Source organism: Euphorbia lathyris, chromosome 7 (genome assembly GCF_963576675.1).
Source record: "Euphorbia lathyris chromosome 7, ddEupLath1.1, whole genome shotgun sequence".
In the NCBI taxonomy this organism is placed as follows: Eukaryota; Viridiplantae; Streptophyta; class Magnoliopsida; order Malpighiales; family Euphorbiaceae; genus Euphorbia; species Euphorbia lathyris.
The window spans coordinates 47,080,870-47,103,182 of NC_088916.1; the positions used below are offsets into that span (position 1 = coordinate 47,080,870).

General features: G+C 34.5%; 2 protein-coding genes and 1 long non-coding RNA gene across 3 annotated transcripts; 2 read left to right on the plus strand and 1 right to left on the minus strand.

Annotated features, from left to right (window-relative positions):
- The first annotated feature begins 11,669 nt into the window (after positions 1-11,669).
- LOC136235841 (putative cyclin-A3-1) lies at positions 11,670-14,325 on the plus strand. The gene is made up of 7 exons (XM_066025904.1): positions 11,670-12,022; positions 12,282-12,514; positions 12,625-12,700; positions 12,828-12,938; positions 13,052-13,201; positions 13,289-13,423; positions 13,518-14,325. The coding sequence occupies exons 1-7, from the start codon at positions 11,678-11,680 to the stop codon at positions 13,587-13,589; spliced, it is 1,122 nt and encodes a 373-aa protein (XP_065881976.1). The 5' UTR covers positions 11,670-11,677; the 3' UTR covers positions 13,590-14,325.
- Positions 14,326-14,343: 18 nt separating this feature from the next.
- On the plus strand, positions 14,344-15,468 carry LOC136235842 (uncharacterized). The gene is made up of 3 exons (XR_010691963.1): positions 14,344-14,374; positions 14,965-15,046; positions 15,352-15,468. It is a non-coding gene; the product is annotated as an uncharacterized lncRNA (long non-coding RNA).
- A 1,972-nt stretch (positions 15,469-17,440) lies between these two features.
- Positions 17,441-19,113, minus strand: LOC136200997 (cytochrome P450 81Q32-like). The gene is made up of 2 exons (XM_065991526.1): positions 18,144-19,113; positions 17,441-18,055 (listed from the first exon to the last, which is right to left on the minus strand). Exons 1-2 carry the CDS (start codon positions 19,047-19,049, stop codon positions 17,441-17,443), a joined length of 1,521 nt encoding a protein of 506 aa, XP_065847598.1. The 5' UTR covers positions 19,050-19,113.
- Positions 19,114-22,313: the final 3,200 nt, after the last annotated feature.

The window sequence follows — 22,313 nt, forward strand, 5'->3', positions numbered from 1 at the left end:
GAAACGGCTTCCTGTCGTTGTCATCCTAACTTGCTCAGAGCTCTCGGCCAATCAGATTTGTGTATCTTCTGTCCTCGGTCAGCTCAGCAGACTGTCTCTCCTTTTATGGTAAAGTCAACTAGACAGCATACTGTGTCGTCTGAACTTTACCCTAAGTAAAAATACTTTGTCTGGAAGTTTTCCTTAGCCAGCTGTTGTCTTGTACGCTTTGTCGAGTCTACTTAGCAGCTTCATCTTGAAGTTGTTCCCGAAGGTCTTCTAGATCCTTCTCTTGCTGAGTTGCGTTTTGTCCAAAGCGACAACGTTTTAACAAACGCGGGCCCAGTTGTACTGAGTTGTTTGACTTGGGCCTTGACTTCCGTATTGGGCTTGGGCCTTTTAATTCTTGTGTCTTATAAACAATTTTAACTCAACATTGAACAAACACATTAGTAGAATAAATCAAAGCATTTAAACTTAGTGTGTTTTAGAATATGTATTTCAATTATACTTAAACAATTTTGTCAAATCAAAATTATGTGGAAAGGTGTTTCAATAGCCAGCGCATGTTTTATGATTCTGCTCTGCTCAAGCTGTTCCATCAAGCTTTTGGTCAGATCACAAGCTCCCTCAGCTGCCTGAGCAAATCTCATGAATGCCTCCTCAGCATGATCAGTAGCTCTCTTCGGGTTCCTCGGCATATCCAAGACGATAGTGTGCCAGTAATTGATGGCTTGGGAGAAAGCACCAAAAGGCTCCAGCGCTACTCTCATTATCTCTCCTCCGCAGCACGGAATGAAACTTTCCTCTACAAACCCGATGCTGGCAAAACGGGGGAGACGAGTCAAGGAGGAACTCAAGAAGGAACTCAGCCTGCAGGTTATGCTTCTGGAAGCAAAGAGAAAGAGAAAGGAAAAGGCATTGCTCACGCTGATCTCTCAGCTCAGAGAAAGAAAAAGTAAAACCAGCTTAAGACTTAGCTTCTAGCTTAAGACTTAGCTTCATATCCTGTCTTTAAATCCTTGGTTGTTTGTTGTTTAGGTTAATATGTTTTTTTTGTTGCTTAAATCAATATAACATGTATTAGTTTTCTTCCTGATCTGACTAATCAAGTTTGAACAAACAAATCAAGAAGTTAAAAACACTCAGTATGCATTAACACCAAAACACATTAAAAATAAACTGAGAGACAGCATACTTCCAAAACTGACTTAAATCCAAACTAAAGCTTAGTCAGTATACACAAATGTCTTAAGTCTAAATCAAATTAGATCTTGGAATGTTAATAATAAAGTTAAGACAAAATGTGTGCAACCCTTACAGGGGAGTCATCTCAAAAATATCAATCATAGGGCAACTTATAACTGAGTTCCGTAATTATGTATTTTGCCAACATCAAAATGGGGGAGTTTGTTGAAACACCTTTCCACAAGATTTTGATTTGACAAAATCATCCATGATTAAGAGGCAATTAAATTTAGATGCTTTGATTTAATTGTACTAATATGTTTGTTATATATTGAGTGCAAAAATACATAAAGTAAAGACAGGACAAAAGTCAGCACAAGCGAAGCTGAGTAGAACGGAACTCAACATGACAGAATGGAAGCTGAGAATTCAGAAACAAAACGAAGCTGACTAAAGTTGAAGATGTCTTCAAAAGCGGTTAAACAAAACGGAGCTGACCTAGAAGGAACTCAGCATGAACGTTGAATACTCGAAGAGAACAAACGAAGCTGAGTGACAGTCAGGACAGCATAAAGGATCCGTTCACTAAAGGACAAAGTCTGCCAATCCTCTGCACCAATAATTGGAACCTTGAAGACACCTAAAAGACTAATTCCAAGAGTCATGGGACGTTGGATTATTGGAAACAGACAACTGGCACAAAAAGACAAACCAGACGCTAGAAGACAAATCTGACGCCTGAAGAAAACAGAGAAAGGGAATGGCGGTGCAGTCTGAAGATGTCCAGAAATTGTTCCCCAAAAGAGCCGTTTTGGTGTTAACGGCTAAGACATTTCAAAATGATCAAATCTACAGATTTCCTTCTATAAAAAGACAATCGACGAACTTGGATCACAACCGAAGCATCGAAAGAAAAATACAAGAGAGAAAGTTTCAAAAGCACTCAAATACAAAAAGGATCTTACACCAACTTTTCTATTCTATGTGTAAATGCTAGATTGATTTGTAATCATCTAAAGTGTTCTTTAGTTCAAAAAGAACAAGTCTGTGATCAATAGGAATATTGAGAGTGTTAAGCTGAGTGCTTGGCTGTAAGCATTTCAGTGGTAGAGAAATCTAGGTGCTGGGTTGTAGCACTTAGTAGGAGTTGAGTAGACGAATAGAGGAAGGTACTCTTGCATATTCAACTGCCTTGTAATTGGTTTGTGCTCTACCTTTAAAGAGCTCAGTATTGGATTTAAAAAGCCCGGAGGACTCTGGGGACTGGACGTAGGCAGAGAGGCCGAACCAGGATAAGTGATACTGAGTAATCTCTAAACTCTCTCTTATAATTGCATGTGTTGTTTGCTTTATTTACTCAGCATATATAAATTGCCTAAGCTGATCTTGAGTAAGTAAGTGGTGCTGAGAAGCTAGAGTGAATTTGTATTCATCTAAAGTGTTCTTCTTCCAGCAAGAACAGTTTTTGTATCAATTGTAAAGATTGAGAGAGTCAAGCTGAGTACTCGGTTTTTGTACTCAGTGGTAGAGAAAATCTGAGTGTTCGGTTATAGCATTCAGTAGGATTGAGTAGACGAATAGAGGACGGTACTCTTGCATACTCAATTGCTTGTAAAGGGTTTGTGCTCTACCTTTAAAGAGCTCAGTATTGGATTCTAAAAGCCCGGAGGAGTCTGGGGACTGGACGTAGGCGAAGAGGCCGAACCAGGATAAGTCATACTGAGTAATTTTTAACTCTCTTAATATATATATGTGCTTGTGTTGCTTGTTATATTTACTCAGGATATAAACTGTTTAAAGCTGGCACTGAGTAAATTAGAGTGCTGAGTTCGAAGCTGACCACAAAAGTGTCAATTCCCAACTCACAAGTGAAACAGTCTTAGTCAACATCTGACTAAAGCTGTCTTACACTAAGATCGGCCAAACTGACCAAAGTTGAGTTAATAAACTCACTAAAATTATCAAGTCAGCAAGATTAATTAACGAAAAAGTTACATTAGTTCCTAACCCCCCCTTAGAACTAATCACACGGGACCAACAAGTGGTATCAGAGCCATAATAGCTCACTAACTCAAAGATCTAACAATCTTGAGCTGATCCCGAATAAATGGATGAGAACAGCACTCGTTTCCTTCCCGGGAATCAAACAACATAGATACTCCCTAAGGGATTATCAATTAGTCGGCCTCCCCTATTCTTTGGATCTAATTATACATTCTGGAAGAATATAATGAAGAACTTTATTCAAGCCACAAATATGAGTACATGGCTTGCAATAGTTCAAGGCCCATACGTGCCATATAAAACTATTAACAATGAGAAAGTTGTTAAGAGTGAAACTGAGTGGTCAGAAGATGACCTTAGAAAACTTCAAAACAATGCTTCGGCTATCAATATGCTTCACTGTGCTTTAGATGCTGCAGAATACAATAAGATTTCAGGTTGCGAGTCAGCACAGGAGATTTGGAAAAAGCTTGAAGTAACCTACGAAGGCACAAGCAAGGTCAAGGAATCAAAAGTAAATCAGCATATGAGATTATACGAGTTGTTCGAGATGAATGATAATGAGGACATCTCGAGAATGAACGCTAGATTTATCAACATTATAAATGAGCTGAAAAGACTTGGAAAGAACTTCACCGAGGAAGAACAAGTGAAGAAGATCTTAAGAAGTCTTCCCAAAAGCTGGCAGGCCAAAAAGACTGCAGTGGAGGAAGCTCAGGACCTGACTACGTATAACTATGATGAGCTGATCGAATCATTGCTAACTCATGAGATATCAATGAAAAACTTTGAAGAAAAAGAGAAGTCAGAAGACAAGAAACTAAAATCACTTGTCATGAAAGCCGACTCCACCGAAGCTGACTCATCTGATGATGAGGAAATGGCAATGTTCACGAGGAAGATGAAGAAGCTGTTCAGGAAGAATGATAGGAACAGCAAAAGGTCATTCAGAAGAAATGACAAATACAAAACTGAGCCCAGTGACAACAAATATAAGAAGGACAACTCAAAGCCTGTCACATGTTTCGAGTGCCACCAAACTGGGCACATTAAGTCAAGCTGTCCCATGCTGAAGAAAGACAATAAGGGCAGCAGAAAGGCTATGGTAGCCACATGGAGTGATAGTGATGAGTCAACCTCATCAGAAGCTGATGCAAATGAAACAACAAATATATGCTTCATGGCCGATGATGCTGATCGCACTTATTCTGAGCAAGCTGACCTCTCTGATGAAACTGACCAGGAGGAACACAATAATAAGGTAACATCCTTACTTTTGCTTAGAAATGAGATGATAAACGCCCTGAGTGACTTATATGTGCTAACTAAAAAGTGCAATAAGATAGTAAAGGCACTCAGCAGGCGGTGTGATGAGATTGAAGAGGTCAAGCTCAGTGACCTCCGATATCTTCTCCAAGACAATTCAACTTTGCACAGTAACATAGAACTTATGCATAAGTTTGTCTCGGAGGTTCAATCAGATTCAAAGAAACTGAAAAAGGATGTCACTACCCTACAGAGCAAAATAAGAGGCTCAAATAAAAATAAATCCCATGCTGAGTACTCAAGTACTAGTCAGCATAAACAGTTCACGCAGTGTGACTGTTGCGGAAAAAAGGGGCACACAAGAGAAGTGTGTTGGTACAATAAGCGGATTGTCCAATGTGACTTCTGTGGAAAGAAAGGACATACCACTAAGGTATGTTGGCATGCTCAGCACAATAATGCTGACCTCACTCAACATCACCCTCAAAGGAAAATTCACTGTGACTTCTGTGGTAAAAGTGGCCACACTATAAAAGTATATCGTCACAAATTAAAATATGACTTTGCACCTGTTTATGCTAACAAACGAGGACCCAAAAAGAATTGGGTACCTAAAGATGAATAGTCTAAAATACAGGTGAGCCTGAGATGCGTGGAGAAATCAAAACTGTGGTACATAGACAGCGCATGCTCGAGGCACATGACTGGTGATGAAACTCAATTCATCACACTAGAGCTTAAACGAGGTGGAAGTGTAAGCTTTGGAGACAATAAGAATGGTAAGATAGTCGGCTCAGGTACTATCGGAGGTAACCCTACTATTGAGTCAGTCTCCTTAGTTAAAGGTCTCAAATACAATCTGCTGAGTGTAGCTCAGCTTTGCAAGAACGACATAAAGGTTGTATTTGATGATACTCAGTGTCAAATACTCGAGGGAAAAACAAACGAATTGATTTTAACTGCCCCTCGTGTAGACAATGTATACATGCTGAGTTTAGAAAAACAGTTTTCTAAAAATATATGCTTAGTGTTAGTATAATAGATTTATGCTAGTTTGTTATGGTTAAAAGTACCCGATGCGGAGGAAAATGATGAGGGAAAATGATATGGGAAAAAACTAATAAGTGTTTGGTATGTACATAATAAAAAAAATTTAGAAAGAAAAAAATAAAAAGAAATTGTAAATTATGTTATATTAAAAGTGAGAATCATTTTTGTAACAAAAAAAAATTAATATAAGTTTTTCTCGATAAGTTGTGAAAACTACTTTATCAAAAGATTACAAATTGTAGCGTTTTTAAAAAATATTTTTTCTAGCTTTCTCAACTTTTAAGAAAAATAATTTTACAATTACCAAACACCATTTTTAAATAGAAAATATGGAAAACTATTTTTAAGAGTGAAAATTATAAAATTGGGTTAAATGGGAAACATATTTACATATTAAACCCATTTACTCAACCTACTACATATCTAAACTATTTTTATATGATTTTTTCAAAATACCCTTACCCTTTCATCTTTCCCCTTCCCCTTTCTCTTTCTTGGCGCACGGTTTCTCTTCCCCGGGAGATTCCCAGACTTTTGATCTTCCTCTTTTCCTTTATATTGCGAAATTTGCACCATTTCTCTTCATCACAATGTCTTTCTCTTCTTCCTCTTTTGATTCTCCATCTTCATATTGCTAGAAAATTAAGCCATGGTTCTTCATCTTCCTCTTTCTGTTCGCCTCTTGGTTTCTTTCTTATTGTGCGGATCGAAGAAATCGTTATCTTATATTATTTTCATCGTTTTTCTGCGTTTACCATATGGTTATTGACGATTTTAATGGTAAAAGGTGGAAAAATGTAAGTATACTGTTTTCTCTTCGTTTTTTTTCTTCAGAAAATCACTTCGCATAATCTGGTTTCGTGAAGGTATGCGAGGAGAAAGAGTTTGAAACAGACAATTTTACTTCGCGAAAACGGATTATGCGAAGTCTGCGAAGAGAAATGTTCATGATTTTTACCTTCGCAGACTCCGCATAACCTGTTTTCACGAAGTAAAATCATCACATTTCTCCTCACAAACTTCGTGAAATCCTCTTTTCGCAAAGCCAAATCGTCATTTTTCTTCCTAACACGATTAAATTTTTCTGAAAGTGGTTGAATACATAACATCCCTTTCAAGAAGGCGGTTGTAGAGGAGAAATTTTTCTTGGATTCTCTTCTGATACTGGGAGAAATTTCCATCAAAACTGGTCACGTTGACTTTGAAAAGATTGTAATGTTGTTATTGTGACAATCTTATTGTAAATTTTGATAATGTTATGATTTTAATGGTGTTATTGTTGCAATCTTGTTGTAAAGTTTGAAAATGTTATGATTTTAATGTTAGAATCCCTTGTTGTTATGTCTTTTTCTTATATACCACTTCGCAGATTTCACAATATGCGAAATCTGCGAAGATAATACTGCTTAAAAATATGTCTTTTATCTTCGCAGACTTCGTATATTGCAAAATCTGCGAATTAAAATCATCTACTGAACCAAACATTATATTCGCAGGCTTCGCATATTACGAAATCTGCGAAGTCAGACGGAAGGGAGAAAGAAGAAAGACTAAAAAATTTCTAAATGTTATGTATATTAAGGGTATTTTGAGAAAGTCATACAAAAATAATCTAGATATATTATAGGTTGAGTAAATAGGTTAAATGTGTAAATGAGTCTTCCATTGAACCCAATTTTGTAATTTTCTCTTTTTAAGATCTAAAAAAGCAGTATTAAACAAATTTTAAGCAAGTTGAAATGTGTATTAGCAATTTCAGCCCATTCAATCAATTTAAACAAGGTTAAAATTAAGTTCAGAAACCTAACTAAGAAATTTAAAAAAATCAGGCATTTCATCATTTTTTTTTTCTAAAAAGAGAATAGAATTATCAACCTTTTTTTTTTTTAGAAAAAAGAAAATAAACACAAAACAAACACTTAAGAATTACCAACCTACTAGCATAACAGCTTTGATATTAACATCAATGTATTTTTAATTTATTAATATTAAATTTATTAATTTAATTTTTTTAAAATATTATTGATTGATGTTAAGAGACTTTTTTAATATTTTGATTCTGTTTGGTAAATAGCTTTTTGAGATAGAATTAGAGGTTTGTATCACTTTAGAGGTTTTGACTAGTCAAACCTCTAATAATGGTGTATGATGAAAAGATGTTTTGAAAGAGTTGATTGAGTTCATAAAACTAATTTTGAAAGTGTTTATGAGTTTTTCAATTAGTTTAGGGTTAAGGTGCAAAAATACTCATAACGTTTTTGGTTAGGAGCAATTTTACCCCTAACGTTTAAAATGGTGCAATTTTACATCTATCGTTAGAAGCCGATAGCAATTTTACCCATAATGTTGATAAATTAGGTCAATTTCATAAATAATTCATCAAACTATCTTCTCGATAATGAATTTTGGCATCTACACTTCACAAATGCGTCATTTTATCAGTAACAAATTACAAACATATGTTGGGATATGAAAAAATAATAAAAAATATACTATGTTTTTGTACGAATTAGACAAAAAAAATTTCCAAAAATTCACCGAATTTATAAATATTAATCTCCAATTCTATTTTTAAATTATAAAAAACATGAAATCATTTTTTTTAGAATAAATTGTTATGCAATTGGTACCAAATAAGGAATAAAAATATATGTGTTTTATAATAGTGTCTGAAATTGATCCAATTTATCAACGCTAGGGGTAAAATTGTTATTGGCTTCCAACGTCAGGGGTAAAATTACACCATTTTAGACGTTAAGGGTAAAATTACTCTTGACCCAAAACGTTAAGGGTATTTTTGCACCTTAACCCATTAGTTTATTTCTCCAGCTTTTTTGAAGGACATTTTTTACCCCTAATTACTACCATTTAACCCCAAATAAACTCTTTATCACTTTAGATAAACAACTATCTCCAATGGTTTATACACACAACCACTCAATATATACGCCACATCATCAATTCATTATTTTATTAAACTATCCAACTCCAGTGGTTAAACTCTATAACACTCAATCATAATGGATCTACCAATCACAAAGAATCCACCAATTAATTAAATCAATCGTAATGAATCCATCAATTAATTAAGCCAATCATATTATTTTAAAAATAAAAAAATATATATAACTAATCAAAAGCTGAATAAACATTAAGTGATTGATAAAAACTCAATGTATTAAACTCATTCTAAGAGCATCTCTAATGGTTGATACTCACAACCACTCAATATACATGCCACATCATCCATTTAATAAATATCATTTTATTAAACTATCTTTTTTTTGGTGAAATTTTATTAAACTATCTAACTCCAATGGTTAAACTCTATAACCACTCAATCAGAATGGATTCACCAATCACAAAAAATCTACCAATTAATTAAACCAATTGATGCGCCCTCACCTAACTCGAGATGAGAACTAACTAAGGGATAAGTGTACCCTGTCGTTATCAAGTAATAAATTTCTGGTTTAAGTCCAGGTTATCGTCCACAGGATTTATTTCTGCAAGTACCGAGCTACTCGATCTCGGATGTTATCTAGGCTTAGGGGGTTTTGAGTTTGTTTGATTAAATTAGTCTACTCCTAGGTTGAATTACGCTACTCCTAGCTAAGTTATCCAATTCTAACTAAGTTATTCTACGCCTAATTAAGTTACTCTACCCCTAATTAAGTTAAACTACTCCTAAGTGATCTTTTACCAATGCAATTAACCGAAGGAACATGAAGGGATACGATGATAATGAAAATATAATGTTTAAACAATTGAATTGAAACCTAAGTCACTTGTGTCCAAGGCGATTAACCCGACCTATCCTCCTAAAGTCCCTAGTTCGTGATTCCCTTGTAAGGCCGAAACTAGCTCTAAGGCTCAGTAATTTGGGCTTAATCTTCTATAGGGTCGTCAATCCTATAGGCACTGACTAGGTCAGATTCAGCTCGAAATATGTGCCAACCTAATTTTGGGATTATCGAATGAGTTAAACCAATCAGACAAAGCGTAAGACAAAGATTAAAACATCAAAACAATTGAATAAACAAGAACTATAGTATATATCAAAGATGGAAACATTGTCACGAAGTTACAATAAACCTAGAATTCATAGCATGTATTAGAGGCTAGACAGAATGTAAAAGAAGAAAAATCCCTTTCAGGGAACCTGTCTACCAATGCATGCGTCTTTCTAGGATTTAAGGATGAAGCTTGAACAATCCTCGGTGAATGGAGCTTCGAAGGTGTCTTCAATGGAGGTTTGAAGGATATGGAGGAGGTGGAGAAGATTTCTCAAGGTGAAAAGCTAAGAAAATTACAAAGGAAAAAGATATATAAATTACAATGGAAAAATCCTATTTATAGACGCGGCTCGGGCCTCGTTTTGACCTATTTTCGTGTCCTTATTGGTGTAGGAAGACGTGGGGCCAATCGTGGCTTCGTGGGGGCGGAATTGGTCTTTTTGACCAATTCCCGCAGGGCTGCTCGGCGAGCAGAAATGGCCCACGGGGCCCTGCTCGTCAAGCGTTTTCGCCCGGAATGCTCCCGAAGCGTGCCGAACAACCTCGATGTCCTTTTTCGCCCGAATTTACACCTGCGCACGTATAGAAACTCCAGATAACATTAGTCCAAAAGCTAAATTGATCCGTCAATCGCTTATTTTGAGTAAACGCTTCGTTTGGTGCTACTTTTGACGGACCAATTAGCTTCAAAAGATAACGGAATTATACTATGCATGTTATTTCGGTCCTATTTGCCTAAATTGATCACAAAACGAGCCTAAATGGCGAAAAGTAAATAGAACGTTTCCAATTTCTAACTTACTCACACAAAAGCATTTAAATGCGAGAATTGCTCGCTTATTAACTAAATAACTCTATCCTAAAACCGTACCCAAAGATAGGGGTTTTTGACCCCTATCACCAATCATAATGGATCCACCAAATTAATTAAACCAATCATATTATTTTACAAATAAAAAATATATAATCAAAAGCTCAATAAATATTGAGTGGTTGATAAGTGCTCAATATATTAAACGCACTCCAATGGGAAAGAGTTTAATAAAAGAGTATAATGAGTGGTTCATTATACTCCATTGGAGATGCTCAATCAGCTAAGTTTTACCAAACAAGTTTACATAACTAGCTAATTAAATCAGCTAATAAAAAAAAGTAATCAGTTACCAGCTATTTGTCAAATATGCCATTTGTGTAATTTCATTCTCTTCCTTTGGATTGATATTAAAAAAATATTATTATTAATACTAACTTTTATTACTCATTTTAGGGTTAATACACATATTTATCATTGTTTTTGTCCGTTTTAGCACATATACCCCTATATCAAATAAACATGCAAATATATCCTTATATTTTTCAAATAACACCAAAAATACCCTAATCTAACAGACATCCTATTTGGATAACACTGTTTTTTTCGAGGGTTGTGTTTTGCTGATATGTAAGAATAATTTTTTTTAGATAAAAACGTCTTTGGTTGTAATCAGAATTTAAATGTGTAATTGTAATACTTAGTTTTGTAAATAAAATATACTACAGACATTTATTGGTAAACTTTTAAACCACATATCTCTGTTTGTAAGTTGGGCAAACGACAAACATTTTTTTCATACTTTTCCCTAAAAAATATGAAATAAGAATATTTGATAAAATACCACAATTGTTTTGAAATGGGGAGACTAAAATATTTTAATATCTTATACTAATAATTTTTACATAATTTTGTAAACTTATAGAACGAATAAACTTTGATTGAAATTGATGGATTGAATAATTTTGAGACCCGCGCTGGCTTGTCCAGTTGTTTTAAGGCGGTATCCAAACAAAATGAAATTAAGAGAAGCCAGCGCGGGTCTCAAAATGTAAAAGAAATTGAAATAATAAATGTAAAAATTTCAGTTTCAGATTGGAATTTCAAGACTGAAAAGGCGAACCCCCTCTTCCAAAATTCAAAGCCTCCAAAATTCACTGAAACCTATACAAACAAGCGCCAATTTCCCAGCTTTTCAAAAACAAAAATGGCGCTCCCTCCTTCAGTTTCATTCCTTCCCCTCCCTCTCTCTCCTCCATTACATATTCCCGACTCATCTCCACCCCATTTACCTCAACCTCTTTCCCTCACTCTCTATTTCCAAACCTCATCACCACTCAGGAAATAGAGAGCGATTCATTCCATGGCTGACCAGGAGAACTGTGTTCGTCTCACTCGTGCTGCCAGAAAGAGGGCTGCTTCCGGTTCTTCATCCTTTGACCAACCCCTCTCTAAGAAGAGGGTTGTTTTAGGAGAGCTGTCTAGCCTCTCAAACGTTGTCGTTCTGGACTATGTTACTGCTTCTGCTGCCGCTCCTCGCAAGAAGATTACCAGAGCTAAGCCAAAGGCTAAAAAGGCTACTGTAGCCAAGAAGGATGATGTTTCAAAGATCAATGCTTCCAAGGATCATACTGATGGAACCCTTGATGATCCTCAAAATTGTGGACCTTATGCATCTGACATTTATGAATATCTTCATAAATTGGAGGTAATTTGTTCTGCATTGCCCAATTGGAACTTTTAGATTTATAGATACATCTTATTTTCTTATGCATGTAGTTTCTCAAGTGAATCGACACTGCTTCAGTCATTTTTTCGTTTATATCTGGAAATGGCTACAACAATTAGGAAATAGAAATGACTATAGGAACTGGCTTTCTTGGAAAACAACTTCACTAATTTTAAAGCCTAATTCTAGGGCTGATGTTTATGTCAATTGGGGGTTAATTGATGGATTGTATTTTCAGGCGGATCCAAAGAAGAGGCCATTGCCTGATTATATTGAAAAAGTCCAAAAGGATGTTAACCCCAATATGAGAGGGGTTTTGGTGGATTGGTTGGTGGAGGTTGCTGAGGAGTACAAGCTTGTGCCAGATACTCTATATATGACTATTTCCTATGTTGATAGATTCTTGTCCTTGAATGTCCTTAAAAGGCAAAGGCTCCAGCTTCTAGGTGTTTCCTCAATGCTCATTGCATCGTAAGAGCTTGCCTTTCTTTTTTTTTTTTTTTTTGGTTTTTGGGTATCATTTTTCAATTGGTGTGTGCATAGTTTACTTATTTCATTATTCACTCTGGTTGCAACATCAGAAAGTATGAAGAAATTAATCCTCCAAATGTGGAAGACTTTTGCTATATAACCGACAATACATACACTAAGGAAGAGGTATTTTCTTTCATCCTTTTGTCATGCATTGTGCTTCTTCTTCCAAATTGTTGTTCCCTTTTTTTTTTTTTTTGAGTAAAAAATTGTTGTTCCCTTTTGCTATAATTAATGGTTGCTTATTATGTAGGTTGTGAAGATGGAGGCTGACATACTCAAGTCTTTGAAATTCGAATTGGGCAGTCCCACAATAAAGACATTCCTTAGGAAACACACTAGAGTTGCACAAGAAGATTACAAGGTAGGCATAGTTTCCATGGAGCTTTAATTAGAACGTTATTATATTTGTTTCTGTTTTACATCCAACAAATTTCGGGAATACACGTTTCTAAGTCTGTCTTCGTTCTCTTGCAGAGCTCAAATTTGCAGCTTGAGTTCATGGGATACTACCTTGGGGAGTTAAGTTTGTTGGAGTACAATTGTGTGAAATTCTTGCCATCTTTGGTGGCTGCATCTGCTATCTTTCTTGCAAGATTCATGATTAGACCAAAGATGCATCCCTGGGTAAGGATTCTTGTTTTGGATAGCATTGTCATTTTTTTTTGTTCATACTTAGTGAGTAATTCTTCATACTAATTTATGGTTGTGCAGAGTACTTCCCTTGAACAGTGCACTGGATACAAGTCATGTGACTTGAAGGAATGTGTTCATATCATACATGACTTGGTTTTGAGTAGAAGAGGAGGTGGACTACAAGCTATAAGAGACAAATACAAGCAGCATAAGGTAACATTTCAGTTCGGCATACATAGCATTTTGATTTGATTTATGATCACCAAAATTGCAATCTTATTTACATCAACTTGCTTTCTTGGGACAGTTCAAATGTGTTGCTATCATGCCATCACCTCCTGAGATCCCAGCTAGTTTTTTTGAAGGTGTTAAAGAATGAATATAGATTGGTATTTAATGTTCAGTAAGTCCACAAGTGGCAATAGACCTTGTTCTGCAGAATGTTGGAGGAAGAAGGATCCTTTCACCATCGACATGACATTGGTTTGTGACCTTCAAGTGGACTTCTGCCATGATTTTTTGGCTTGGAGGTTTATAATTCCGATGAAGAATAGCATTTGCTGATACAAGTAGCTGTTGACTGCGACTTTTTTTGCTTTAGAATCTAGAAATCTGAATTCGTATAGGAAAAATATTGTAAATATGGTTGATAAATTTAGTTTGTCATCATAGATGCAAAGAATAGTAAGCAATGAGCCATTGAGATAGTTTTTCTTTTGTTCAAATATGTTACTGAATAACTTGTTCACATTTGAGCTACAAGAGAAGTTTTTATAGTGAAAGTCTCTATATATTTTTCCAATAGATGGATTTTGAGTTTTTCCACAAGGATATTTTGTAGTAGTGATTTTTGAGCAAAGCAAGTGAAAATTAAGTCCTTAAAGCCCTGTGGTTATTTGATTGCCTTACATTCTGTTCCTCGTCATCTGAAGAAAAATAAGTGGAAGTGTTCATTTGAAAGAGTCTGTCTTTTCTCTTCAATGGGTTTCAATCATATTACTCAGCTGTTAAAGTAGTCTGAACTAATGAAATAGGTATGTGAGCAGCTGAGATGGACATACATACTAAAGCTTTAGGGTCAAGTCAAGTTGAAGGTCTAATGGCTGTTTGTGATGATCTGAGGGCAAGCGAGAACTTCCGGCCACTTTGCCATTGTCTCTTTAGGTAGAACCGCTGTCCATTGAATTTGAAATTCTAGCTTTGTGTCCATGTTTCGTTTTTGAATAAGTGAATGTGCCGAACTCCAAGTGAGAGTGCCATTGTGTTTTCTAGCATAGAAACAATTTGCTGTCATTTGTTTCTCATATTCGACTTTTCTATATCTTACCTTTTATTTAATTAGCTTTTATCTATGATTAACAAGCCTTCATTTAATTAATTATGTAAATGTAATAATTTCCGTAACAGTGTTTACAGAGAGTGAACAATCTTAAAAAAAAGCAAAACTTTAGATTATATTTGGTTTTAGCACAAGCTTTCTCATTTGTAGATGTACACTTCTGATACGTAGTGAACATCTTGAATTCCATTGACTTTACTGATGTGAATGACTGAACCTGAAGTGTTGGATTTCATAGGTTTTTTTTTTTATTTTCATTTTCATCTTCCTTCAGACTCCAGCTGCTGAATGCTAAATCTACTGATATATATTACTTTTAGTTAAAAATGCTAACTTCCCTGTGCTAGACTTCACTCTATTTTCTTACAATGTTTCATTTTCTTTTTGTGGTGATTTTTCTTTCTTATGGTTTTAGTGGAACAGCGTTGCCTGCAGTAGTTGTAGGTCCTTTTCTTATAGGTGAGTCATCATTGCAACCGATTTCTGATCATCATGAAGTAAGTTTTTCTTTCTTTTTCCTTCTGTGTTTGTAATATTTGGAAAGTACCTGCAATGCGAACAATGTAGCTATAAGAAACTCCCATGGCACTTGAATAGCCAAGGGATAACTTCTGGATGAATTTATGCAGACCTACCACATTGAGCTAAATAGAGCTTAAACCTCACTGATTTGTTAATGTATGCTTTAGGCTGTATGATACAATTTCGAACTGTCACATTAATGTTACAGTTCAATTTTCCATTAAATCTCCAATAATTTTATTCCCTTTTCAGAAATTGTGCTCAGCAACTGTTTTTATAGGTCTTTCCATGCGATTGGTTTCAATTTCAAGAGATTTATTCAATTAAGTTAGCTATCCAGGGAGCTTTGATTGTAGCCTCAACCTCAAATATATAAATCGTCCTGGGTTTGCCAGGTTCATTCCTATATATTAAAGTATCTCTTCATGTTAAAATTTAAAATGAAAAATTTATGAATTTACCAGTGATGATATCCTCTGTGCAACAATTCTATTATATGCAGTAGTTGTATTTAGATAGAGGCCATTATATTCTGGTACGCCATAGCTTTACTGTCTCTTGTACATTTGTCTGAGAAAAAAACTGCATTTCTTTCATGTTATGGTTAATTTTGCGTATCAACTACCCATACACTATATTCCACTCTGCTTTTCCTTATTGTTTGTATCTGGACATATAACATGGCTTTTATGAAAGAAGATTTGATGTGTGATGACTGCTAGAAAGATGTCAAATCCTAGAAAATGAATTAGCTTAACTCTTTTTTGTTTGTTAGACATCTGCTTTTGTTATACATTTAATTAGTCTCACCCTTGCACTGCACGATTTTACTACTCATTTTGGCTATAACATGTTCAGCTCCACTATGAAAATCTGCGTGTCCTTAAAAGTTGCACATAAATTTACAAGGAGTAATTGGTTATTGACCTCTTTGGCACCAGGCATAGATTTCAGTTTCTAGATGGCAATTTTTATTATAGTGAGAATCATAAAGTATGGATGTAACTTTAGCACTTATAATAATTACTTTTAATTGTTAATTAATAGATTGTTAATGTAATATAGGTAACAGTCCTTTCAATCCAAATTTTTATTTATTTTAAATTAAGGAATGTTTTTATTTCAAGTAATTACTTTCAATCAGAAAAGAATTAACAGCATCCAGTTACTGAAATTCGGTTGGTGATATAACCGACCAAATTTTGGTTGTAGTCGATAATGACTGGTGTTTGTCGCCAACCAAGTGAACACCGGTCACGCACCGATTTTTTTGCATTACAAATCGAATTTTTGTGCATCACTAATTTAAATTTCAGAAGGTAGTGTCACAATTCATGATACAAATCACAGACAAACCCATTATATTATATTTTATAAGAATTGAACTTAAAATTATCAACCTCGAAAGTAATTGGAAGTATAGTTGTTAAAGGCACGCCTGAGGCAAGGCTCATGGGTCAGCACCTCTCTGTGGGTGAGGCAGGCGATGTCAGCCAGGTGCATCCCTTTGTGCGCCTTGAGTGGGGGTGAGGCGGGCGATGTCAGTCATAGAAAGTCTTTGTGATGAAGGGCTCAGATTAAGTTAGAAAAAGAAAAAAATGAAAGGAAAGGAAAGGAAAGGAAAGAAAAGGAAAGAGATGACCTGCAATTCTAAGGGACAGAAAACGCAAAACAAACAAACACACAATGAACTTGAGAATGAGAACCTTGAAAAAGAATTTGATGATGGAGATGAAGTGATGGCGACTTTGATGATGATTAGGGACTAAAGACTAAAGAGTTTAACCTTGCTTAAGGAAAAGTAGTTATTATTAGACTATTAGTTATTAACTTAGTGTTTAGTTGAAGTTGAATTTGAATTTTGTCTTTAGATTTAAATTTTATCATGAATATAATTATGTTTTAGTAGTTAATTAGAATTTATCTCATGCATTTTATGGTTAAGATTGTTGTTATTTGACTATATGTGTCATTTTAGAAATAGTAAGTGTTGCTATTTATAATTTTATATGTTATTTTGTTTTAGTGTGACTTATGTCGCGCAGGTGCGTGCAGCCCTTGCGCCGAGGCTCCAAGACCTCCTTGGGCCTTAGTTCGTCTTGCGCCATTCACAACTATGATTGGAAGGTTTTTATCTGATACATATTTATATACTCATATGAAGCAAGTGAGGTTCGGTTGCTCGTTTGATAAAATTGTCTCCAGTATAACAAATTTAAAGAAAAACTTATAGTATGGTTGGAAAATAGATAATTTATGAACCTAATTTTACAATTAAAGTTGTAACGTTATTTGTTAATTTCATGAAATTAACTCGGACGAATTTGTCAATCTCAGGTTCCCTGTATCTTTGGCATGATGAACAATAACTATAGCTCATTAAGGACATGAATCAAGGACTCGTGTGGTTTGCATAACGCTTCCAATGGCTGAGCTTTAGGCATGGTGAGTCCTGTTCCTTCAGACATATCTACTTGCTCATCACTAAGTCTTTTCCACTGAAAGCATTGAATTAATGCAGCTAATGTCCAAGCCACCACTCTATTTGCAAGGCCAGCTCCAGGGCAAGCCCTCCTACCCATCCCGAATGGAACAAATTTATAAGTTTCGGTATCTAAACCTTCAAATCTTTCCGGCTTGAAACTTGTAGGATCATCCCAAACAGTTGGATCCCTATGAAGGGCCCAAGCATTGACCAACAACATTGTTCCTGCCGGTATGTCATAGCCACCAATTGTGCAGTCTGCTGATGATTCATGCGGTACTAGAAGTGGTGTTACTGGATATAGTCGAAGAGTCTCGTTAATTATACTATGCAGATATGGAAGTCTTGAACAATCAGACTCATCCACTAGTCGATCTTTGCCAACAACTTTGTCTAGCTCTTTTCTGGCCTTCTGTAGCACCTCTGGATGGTTCAGCAGAAGTGACATAGCCCACTCTAGTGTTGCTGCTGATGTATCTGTGCCTGCAGCTACCATTATCTATTTACAGAGGTAACTTAAACTTACTCAAGGAAAATTAAGCAATTTGGGCAAATTGAAAAATTATACTTAGCTAGAGACAACATACCAGTATTTGGCCTTTGATGATTTTGTCAGAATAGGTTTCAGGTTCAGATTCTTGCAAAGATAGCATGTTATCAATGACAGTGTTGGTTCCTTGTCCGAGATTCCTCTTTCTCCGATGCTCATCTATCAGACCTTGGCATAATTCATCTGATATTTTCTCCAATCTCAGGACCCTTTTCTTTGCTCCTTGATAATCAATCCAGCGAAGGAAAGGCAGAAAATCACCTGGATCTGATGTTCCACCTACTAGGAAAAACTCTTTTAAAAAATCTCTGAAACGCTTAGCCTCCTCCAAATTTTCCACTTCTGCACCAAAATACCGTTTGCCTGAAATCATCCTCATGATGATATTAAAGGAAAGTTCTGATAGTCTTGACTGCATCTCAATCTTAGCAAAACTTCTGCCAGAATTTTCATAAAGACCTCTCAGCAAGACTTTAACTTCGTCCGCTCTAATGCTTACAAAAGAGTTGAGTTTATTAGTCGATAACGTTTCAACTGTAGTAAGGCGACGGAGGTTACGCCAGTGATTGCCATAGGAGCAAGCACCTAGAGTGGTATAGTTATAATTAAGGTGTTTGCCTACGAGAAGACGAGGCCTATTGGCAAAGATAATGTCATTTTTAGTGAAACATTCGTGGACTAAGATAGGCGATGAAACTATGAGGACCTTGCGCGAACCAAATAAGAGAGTTAAGATTGGACCATACTGAATTGATAAATTTTCTAAAGTTCTATGAACAGGTTCTTTTAAGAGATGGAGATGGCCAATTATGGGAAATGCAGGTGGGCTTGGTGGTACATTTTTGTGCCGTTGTTTCGATAAAAAGAGCTTCTGCAGCTGAAATATAAGCAAGAAAATGGCGGTAGAGAGGAAGTAAAACCATGTAGCTTGATCCATGTTCATCACATTCAGAGCTATCTGGTATGTTTATTGGTATGAAGGAACCTACAACTTATATATTTTTCTGGTAAACACCTACACTACATATATATTATTTTGGTAAACACCTATACTATATAAATATATATATAGTTCTGTTATGATCATTGGTTAATTTCCATCACAAAGGAATTACATCATCTTCTAGCTTTTTATGTCTATTTAACAAAAAGATATTCAATTTACCTTTCGTCATTCACTGGTGGCTAACGAGTTGAAGAATTAAAGCAAGATCTTATATATATAACATAAATTCTTCAACTTCTCACCAAATTATAAATATAAAATGCTCAAGTTAATTATGCATTTTTAGCATAATTGATGTTGAAGTTTCTCCTAACAAAGTTGAGCATTCAAAATGTTTATATTCAATTTTCAGTTCCCCTGCTTTTAATTTCTCATCTGTAAAATAAAACTTTAAATTGGAGTATTTTCTTGAAAAGAAGATTATGTTTTTGTTTTCTTTCCATGTCTGACTTGTAAGTTGTAGTTTAAGCTTGGGCAAAGTGATAATATGTGGTTACCAGGTGGGGAAGTAAATTTGTTTGATGGGGGATTTATGATATATAACTTATTTATCCATAAAATATCACAACTAGTTCCAATCGGATACAAGTCAGAGGTGTTACAGAAATGATACATTATAAAACAACGCATTTTAATTATTTATAGACGTATTAGTATTGTTTATACAATGTAAACTGATATTTGTGTGTCCCATAGTCAAATTTCAATTGTCTGTCCCAAAAGTTAGATTTGCTGAGATTTAGCACATAAAATTTTAGGGTTAATTACATATACATACTTTGTGGTTTGACCGATTTACATATTGGTGTTTGTGATTTTTCTTTTTGCAACCACAACCCTGTGGAGAAGAAGAAATAGATTCCCAAAATACCCATGTGTCACATCACCAAGTCAACAGATTCTATGGTAACGATGACAACCACAAAATTGTGTTGTACAAAAAAATACCACTGATACCAATCTGCAAATCGATAAATCAGCCAAATCGACTCTCAATGGATGAAAACATCATTTTTGAAGGTCAAGGAAAATTTATACATCCCAATCTTTTCGATTAATTTCGGGTGTTACCAGAGACAGTCCAACCCCTCTTTTTTTTTTTTTTTGCTAGCACGCCGCGGCTCTCCTTCACCTTCACCTTCACCTTCACCTTGGCTTTGCCTTTTTCTTTTTTCTCTCATCTTCATAATTTATTAAATCTCAAACTTTTTTCTTTTGCCGATCTATGGAAAGAAAGAAATTTGTCTTTCTTCTCCCACTGATTTAGTTCTGTCACATTTAAAATGTTTTCTTTTATTGATATTTTCTTTTTTAGGGAGTTCTTATATTTTTATAAGACCTCCTTATTCATTTGAACTTTACCTACTTGCTGTAATTCTTTCATTTATAAATTTTTTGAAGTTAGTAAGAGTAGAAATGATAGACCTTGTCAGTAGAAACAAATAACTTAAATCCAAATGTTCAGAATAACCTAAATGATAAAAATTGGATTACAGTTTTTTTTTTTTTGTGGATTTTGATTTATGAGAAGTATATTATTTATAGGTTGTTTATGTTAATTGTACCATTTATGACTGTTATTTCTTATTGTGGTTTTGTTTCTTATTGTGATTTTGTTTCTTCCGTGGATTTTGTATTGGCTTATCTACAAATGTTTTTTTGGATTAATGTGTTTATTGCTGGGAACCTTAACCTTTTAGTTGTAAGCAATGCTTACCGTTGCACCACTCTTTTCCTTGCAATTATTAGTTTCAGAATATATAGTTATGTTATAAATTAAATAATTAAAATATTATTTAGTATTATATATTTTTAATATTTTTATATTTAAATAAATATTATAAAAAAATTATTTTATCTTCTCGATGTTAATAGAAGTGGCATACATATTTTATTATTTTATTATATTTACATATTAATGATATAAAAATTAGGATAATTAATTTATTAGTTCCTATATTTTGACAAAACACACTGTTTAGTCCATGTGTTTTAAAAAACACACGGTAAGACCTCTAAGCTTTTTCTCGGTGAATTGTTTAGTCATTCCATCTGTTTGTTAGATTTTTTACCGTTTATGAATTCGAAAATAACTATAGTACCATTTACTATTTATCAGTCAAAAGCAATTCATACCTCTATGTCTTCCTCTCACAACTGGCGCTCACAAAAAATGAAGAGAGGATTGAATCCCTAACACATAAAGGAAAGGAAAATAAAGGAAAAAAAGAACGCATAGATGAGAAACAATGAAGATAATGGTCTTATATATTTGATTTTATGGTAAATGGTAGTTAAGACATTATTATTTTATTTTAAATAGATTTTGACTCAAATCTAAATTGGCTAACAGAATCTCCATGAGAGTTTAACAGTAGGGACTAAACAGTTCACCGAGAAAAATGCTAGGGACTAAACAGTTCATCGAGAAAAAGATTAGAAACCTTACCGTGTGTTTTTACAGAGACTAAACAATATATTTTATCAAAATATAAGGACTAATAAATTAATTACCCTAAAAATTAATACTAACTATTTAGTTTAATATATATATATATATAATCAAATACAAATAAAACTCACCATAAAACATAAATAACTAAATATTAACTACTTATATTTAATATGATAAAACCATGGGAAATATATATATATATATAAAATAAAATGTATATTTCAAGATAGAATAAAATAATAAAAAGAGGTTTACTATGTCTATATACAAAGCCAACATTTATATACATGTACATATATGTATAAGTGGATATAACAAATATAGAATAGTTAGTATTTTTTTTTTCTTACCAAAAAAAGAATAGTTAGTATTTTTATATATATATGTGGATGATTTCTCGTATATCCACGGGTATTCTCGATAAATGTGTTAATTTATTAAGTTTAACTTGGAATAGCAGGTTAACAACCAGTTAAACAAGTTAAAGTTCTTTTTTTTATTTCATTATATTTTTCTTTTCTTTATTCCCAATCGTTCTCTCTTTCTCCTAGAGTTCCACTTAATTGGTTTCTCTCTCTTGGAGTTCATCTTTTTCTTTGTTTCTCTCACTAGTCTTTCCAGATTGTTGGTTTTCTTCTTAAATTCTCTTCTTCGATGTGTTTTCTTCGTCTGACTTCTTCTTCAATTTATGTTTTCTTCATTTGGCCTATATCCTTCATCTGTTGGGCTCGATTCTCTGCTTCGTC

What these genes read in the sequence shown, in the direction of transcription:
- LOC136200997 (XM_065991526.1), bottom strand. Translation starts at nt 19,049, where the DNA reads ATGAACATGGATCAAGCTACATGGTTTTACTTCCTCTCTACCGCCATT. An exon ending in TCATCAAAGGCCAAATACTG is followed by an intron (nt 18,056 to 18,143) that starts GTATGTTGTCTC and finishes CTCTGTAAATAG; the next exon opens with ATAATGGTAGCTGCAGGCAC.
- LOC136235841 (XM_066025904.1), top strand. Translation starts at nt 11,678, where the DNA reads ATGGCTGACCAGGAGAACTGTGTTCGTCTCACTCGTGCTGCCAGAAAG. An exon ending in AATATCTTCATAAATTGGAG is followed by an intron (nt 12,023 to 12,281) that starts GTAATTTGTTCT and finishes TTGTATTTTCAG; the next exon opens with GCGGATCCAAAGAAGAGGCC. An exon ending in ACAAATACAAGCAGCATAAG is followed by an intron (nt 13,424 to 13,517) that starts GTAACATTTCAG and finishes TTCTTGGGACAG; the next exon opens with TTCAAATGTGTTGCTATCAT.